A 6,148-nucleotide genomic window follows, 5' to 3' on the forward strand; every position below is an offset into this window, starting at 1 on the left:
TTTAATTTAACCTAGTTTTTTTGTTATAAAAAACACGTGCCGTTAATTCATTTTTACATAGTTAACTGTTGAATAAACTTAAGGCGGTTTCGAGTCCGCCTCTGTAGTCTCGCGATGCCACAACCGGTACGTGATTCAAAATGGCGATGCGATACAAGCGCTAATTCACGAGCGGTCGCAAGCTTCAAACCGTGGATTAGTTTCCTCTTTCTGTTTAGAGATGGATATTCACAGAAAAGAATCAGCTTTACGGAACTTCCACTGCTGCAAATCGCACAATTGACTGTTTTTACTCGTATCGGTTCCCGGTTGGACTCAGAAAGGAGAGGGACAACTTCGCTCAGGTAAAAAAACGTCAACGGAAGCTAAGTTGTTAGCATACAAGCTAACGCAGAGCAACTGTATTCCACTGTAAATTCGTTTTAGACAAATGTGCGGTCGCCAGAAGGCCAGCGATCAACGCCCAAAATTATTGCCGCCATGCAGTTGTTGCGTTTGAGTGCATATACTTTTGTGGAGCTGTTGATTTGCATGGAGCGTTGTGTTGTTATTCCGTCAGAGTGGTTAACGCGCTTTCTATGCAGCTCAGTGTGTTTGTTTACACACGTGAAGTATCTACAAAAACACTTAAAACTGCTCATTTATTGTTGTTATACAACACTGTACAAGAAGGGCTGCGATCTTGGTTTATATAGCTGACTGCGGAACTTAGAGATTGTCACTCCGCACATGTATTCATAGGAAGTTCAGATACAGTCATTCATAGTCTCACCGAACCATAAAATCAAGTTGCACGCTGTGTGTAATAGTTTCCTACACGTCACCTGGAACACAAGAGTAGATCTCGTGTAATTTGTCCACAATAGCTCACTCTGTCTCCGAGTCCCACAACCTCAGCTAGTGGGAGCTGTATCTCCTTCTGTTTTGTGATTGACCTCCTCCTTCTCTCATCAGTGTCCTTCATGCATGGAAACTTGAGTTTCTGTCCTTTCCTGCTCTAGATGGATGCATGCCTGTATCATATTTTTGATAAATACTTTATTGATTATCTACTATGAGGAGTATTGAAGAGTTGATTATTTTCACGTCAGTTAATCTGCCAATATGTTTTCTTGTAATACATGAAGTGTTTTGTGTATAAAATGACAGCTAAGAGTGAAAAATGCAAATGTTTATTTTACGTCAGATCTAAGTAACATAATCAAGTGCCTTGTTTTATTTGACCATCAGTCCAAAACCCAAAGTTACTCAGGATACTGAAACATGTGATAAAGAGGAGTGAATCCTCACATTTATGCAAATATTTGGTTCATTCTTGTAAATCCCCACCTCAGGATATCAGGTCGGTTAACATTTGTCAGTATGTTGAGTTTGACACGTGTGCCTTTTTTTTTAGTCATGGCAGAGGAACGACGGCAGAAGCAGTGTACGGTCGTCGTGCCCACAGAGTCCATGAAGGCCATAGCAGAGTCTGTTGGGGTGGGCCAGTTGCAAGAGGAGAGCTGTGTAGCATTAAGTGAAGAGGTCAGCTACAGAATAAAAGAAATTGCACAGGTAAATCGTGAATTATTGAAAAATTCCTTTTGTTTTTGGGTCTGTAAATTGTTCAGCAACCACATTCTTGAATGTCATGGATTGTGTTTTATCTGATATGTGAGTTTTACTTTTGAATTCTTTGTGGTCTTCTTTTTTTCTACCTTCTACATAGGATGCTCTCAAATTCATGCATCATGGGAAGAGACGTAAATTAACCACCAGTGACATAGATAATGCTCTCAAACTAAAAAATGTAGAGGTAAGAGAAAGTTGGTGTATATAACTCACAGAAGACCGTTTGCACTGCTCACTTCTTTGAGGTTATATGATAGAAAAACAGGAAGTGGTTCTTGTGCTCTGCTTTCTGTTTAATTTCTGCAGTCTAAATAAATCCCTCTCTGTTATAGCCGCTGTATGGGTTCCAGTCGCAAGAGTTTATCCCTTTTCGCTTTGCAAGTGGTGGTGGAAGAGAGCTTCATTTCTATGAGGAAAAGGAAGTTGACCTCAGTGACATTATAAACACACCACTCCCCAGAGTTCCACTAGATGTGTCTCTCAAAGGTACCCAGATAATCAGTATCACTCGCCAATCTGTTGTATTGTCTTGTTCAGACTGTTTGCTTTGTATGCTCACACATCACTTGTCTGTTGATCTATAGCTCACTGGTTAAGTATTGAGGGGGTGCAGCCTTCTATTCCAGAAAATCCACCACCAGGTTAGTACTGTTTTAAATGTTCTTCTTTTAAAACACACGGAAAAAACTATCTCTAGGGCAAATTTAGCATCAGCTTTTATTTACTACATTCCAGCATCAAAAGAACAACAAAAGACTGAATCGACAGAACCTCTCAAAGTCGTCAAACCTGGGCAGGAGGATGATTCTTCGATTCAAGGCAAGGGTCAGGGAGCAACGGCTGCTGATGGCAAAGGTCGGTATTTTGTTTTGTTTTGAAATTTAACTTTTTATTCAGTCTCCCCACATTACTTCCTACTTCCCTTTCTTTATGTTTATTTTTTCTTTCTTCATTCCGTGTTTGTGTCTTTCAGGGAAAGACAAGGGCTCAATAAGGTTGAAGCCACGCAGCACTCATGAACTGTCTGTGGAGCAGCAGCTCTACTACAAGGAGATTACAGAAGCATGTGTTGGCTCCTGTGAAGCTAAAAGAGCTGTAAGTCCTGAGTGTTGTTTATTTTGTACACGCTTGGTGATAATATACGTTTTCTCATTTTGGTAATGGCAACCCTGTGCAGCTAAAAAGTTGTAGGTGAAATTACAGAATTTTGGCAAATGTGAATATTTTTTCTAACCTTATTTCTCATCTTTATTTTGAATCATTTTCCTCTTGTTTCATACAGGAAGCTCTTCAGAGTATTGCTACAGATCCCGGACTGTATCAGATGCTTCCAAGATTCAGCACATTCATTTCTGAAGGAGTGAGCATCTTCTGCAACTTATTTTAATGTTCTGAAAGACTACTCACTATGCACAAATGATCCAGTCAAATCTCTACCAAAAGCACTGACTTCATTCTCTCCCTAAAGGTTCGTGTTAACGTTGTGCAAAACAACTTGGCTCTGCTGATTTATCTAATGCGGATGGTCAAAGCTCTAATGGACAACCCCACCCTTTATTTGGAGAAATACGTGAGTGAAGAAAACAAAATTTTTGTTTTTGTGTCATCACAACAGGGACTTTTGCTCTAACACATTTTTTTCTATCTTTATTTTCAGCTGCACGAGCTCATCCCAGCTGTGGTGACGTGTATTGTGAGTAAGCAGCTGTGTTTGCGACCTGATGTTGACAACCACTGGGCTCTACGAGACTTCGCCGCTCGTCTCATGGCCCAAAGCTGTAAAACCTTCAGTACTACGACCAACAACATCCAGTCCCGCATCACCAAGACTTTTACTAAGGTGGGTCACCAAAATATTATAGTAAAGGCAAGTATTATTAATAGAGAAAAGCATTAAGGTGTCATCTATTATAATTTAAAATGTTAATGATTGAGTGATAAACAAATACCTATAGTTTTTTCTTGTGCTGCAGATACTGTTTGTCTTCTTAAATGTTACCTTTACTTAAACAGCTTTGTTTGAAAAAAAAAAAAAAAACCCCACACCCCACAGACTAAAGTATACTGATGTGTTTCCCCAGAGTTGGTTGGATGAAAAAACTCAGTGGACAACACGCTATGGCTGCATCGCTGGACTTGCAGAGCTGGGAGCTGATGTGAGTGTGATTCTGTTTTCCCTCAGTCTTTTATAATTTTGTCTCTGTTTTTTGATCGACACTAACATCCTGAATTCGTCCCCTGTAGGTGATAAAGACGTTGATTCTTCCTCGGCTTACTATAGAGGGGGCTCGCATCAAAGCGGTGATGGAAGGACCAGTGGTCTCCAACATTGATAAGATCGGAGCTGACCATGTTCAAAGCCTTTTACTGGTAATAAATTAAGCTCTGCAATTAAACATCATCTCACGGATACACTTTCAAACCCAAACTGTCACATTTCACTTCATCTAAAACATTTTGTTTTTGTTTTTGCAGAAACACTGTGCAAGTGTTATTGCCAAGATCAGACCTCAGCCCGACAATGTGGAGCAGTATCGGGTGGACTACGGTTACCTCGGACCAATGCTTTGCTCCCACGTGATGAAAGCCAGGACTCAAGCAGCACTGCAAGCTCAACAAGTCAACAGAACCACATTAACAATCACACAGGTACATTTCAATACATAAGGAAATTCTAAACAAATATGAATGAAGGTGAAATGATGTAGAAGATGCTTAAGATAAAATAATAGAATAAAGGCCAGTTGTGAATTTCCTGCTAAACAACCAAACATACATAAAGAATGAAAGCACAACCTGGTTTGGTTTGAAGAGTTGTAAGAAGATCCTGATGTAAAGTGGAACTGAACATTTATAGTATTCTTGAAGGAGATACAGAGATTAGAGGAAAACCAACTCGATATACACTCACTCATGCCACATGTAAGCCACACGTTTGAGTCGTAGCCAAATAAAACACGCCTCTCCTTTTCTAAACCCTTCTAACCAGCTAAGTCTTCTGTTTATGTAAGGGTAAACAATTTGTCTTTTAAAATCCTAAACCAATCATGTAATTTCATATCGTATCCTTTAGGCGTCAGTACAAGTTGTTTAGTAGTTAATTATGATTTCTTTTCTGTGCAGCCTCGTCCCACTCTGTCTATCTCACAAAGCGGGATAGGTGGCTCGACTGGATCTCGCACTCCCAGCATCATCAAGGTTCCCAGTTCCCTCACCCTGATGTCCCCTCGGCCGGGGACCCCATCGCAGCCATCACCGCCGGCAACAAAGTATATCGTCATGGCAACCAGTGCAGGCGCCGCCTCAACTCAGCAGGTACTTTGATTCTTTTCAGTTTTACACTAATGGAAATGTCAATGCTGCAGGGAGTCTCCACAGGGTGGATTCATGTGCCCACACTGATAAGATGACAAGATGAAAATGTAGGACAATTGCTACATCAACAGAACAGCTGTGGTTTTATACTGGCAGGTATTTAGTATGTTTCAGGAGCATGAACTAAACTAGAATAGCGAGCAGAAGTGTGCATTCTTCCACCAAGGAGCTACAATCCCCTTAAATTCATTCAGAATGCATCAAATTTCACACACATGGATATCAGTTCGCTAATCGTGCCAGATTTTTTTATTCCCTAGGGAATCTGTGAAAGTGTTCCTCTCAGTTTTAAAGCAAATAAATCATAATTCCTTGATCAACTTTAAAGATCCAATTGCCGCGTCATTCCACCAAGATTTGTGCTAATGCGTCCAGTAGCTTTGTTGAATGCTGATAACTTGGACACAAACATAACCGTCTTGACTGAGGTACCTATTGAGAGCACACATGTGAAATGTATAGTTTTATTACGTATTAACAGAAATCGCTGTGAGCTCTCAGGTCTCAAATTTAAACTTGACGGGGTTTCCTGAACCCCCTCTCTTTAAGATTCAAAGTGTGGATTTACATCTCTCTTTGTTGTCCCATTTAGGTCATCACCCTCAGCTCTTCCCAGTCAGCCTCATCAATAACCAGCACTGTTCCCAGTGCCTCCTCGGCCTTGCAGCCTTTAGTAAAACTGGAGTCTGGCAGCGGCCCTGGACTGACAGCTTCACGACCTCTGCAGAAGTACATAGTGGTATCTCTGCCCTCATCTGCCTCTTCCTCATTGGAGCCCAAGAGCACCGTGCTCCCAACCTCAATTTCCTCAACCCTACTAGACGCTGGGATGAAGATGGAGCGGTCCGAGTCTCCTGGAGCGAGCACACAGTCGCCACACTGAGACTTGTTTAGGTATTGGAGATTTTGACCATGTCGGTGCAGCTGAACACACAAGGAGGTCGGTTTGGGCTGAACTTTTAAAGGGGTAAACTCTGGAGGGGTGTGAAGGGGAAAATCTGAACTCTTGACTGAAGAAGGAGAAAATGTGACCAGACATTGTAAATATGTTAATGCCCAATGAAAACTAAAGTCAGTCTGTGAGATCTGTAATGTTTCAGCTTATATTCAAATTGGTATCATGTTCCTTTTTTACTCTAAAATAAATCAGATTTTGTATGAA

At 41.0% G+C, this 6,148-nt stretch overlaps 1 protein-coding gene across 1 annotated transcript; it reads left to right on the forward strand.

Moving 5' to 3' along the window:
• Nucleotides 1-120: 120 nt before the first annotated feature.
• On the forward strand, nucleotides 121-6,148 carry taf6 (TAF6 RNA polymerase II, TATA box binding protein (TBP)-associated factor). The gene is made up of 15 exons (XM_053441687.1): nucleotides 121-344; nucleotides 1,397-1,554; nucleotides 1,709-1,795; nucleotides 1,944-2,097; nucleotides 2,196-2,252; nucleotides 2,347-2,466; nucleotides 2,585-2,706; nucleotides 2,894-2,971; nucleotides 3,080-3,181; nucleotides 3,269-3,451; nucleotides 3,693-3,767; nucleotides 3,856-3,981; nucleotides 4,087-4,260; nucleotides 4,735-4,926; nucleotides 5,579-6,148. Exons 2-15 carry the CDS (start codon nucleotides 1,399-1,401, stop codon nucleotides 5,867-5,869), a joined length of 1,917 nt encoding a protein of 638 aa, XP_053297662.1. The 5' UTR covers nucleotides 121-344; nucleotides 1,397-1,398; the 3' UTR covers nucleotides 5,870-6,148.

Source organism: Pleuronectes platessa, chromosome 15, assembly GCF_947347685.1.
Source record: "Pleuronectes platessa chromosome 15, fPlePla1.1, whole genome shotgun sequence".
Taxonomy (NCBI): Eukaryota; Metazoa; Chordata; class Actinopteri; order Pleuronectiformes; family Pleuronectidae; genus Pleuronectes; species Pleuronectes platessa.

Excerpts from the sequence above, each read along its gene's own strand:
- taf6 (XM_053441687.1), top strand. The coding sequence starts at position 1,399 with ATGGCAGAGGAACGACGGCAGAAGCAGTGTACGGTCGTCGTGCCCACA. Across the intron at positions 3,982-4,086 it reads ATGTTCAAAGCCTTTTACTG|AAACACTGTGCAAGTGTTAT; the intron begins GTAATAAATTAA and ends TTGTTTTTGCAG. Across the intron at positions 4,927-5,578 it reads GCGCCGCCTCAACTCAGCAG|GTCATCACCCTCAGCTCTTC; the intron begins GTACTTTGATTC and ends TGTCCCATTTAG.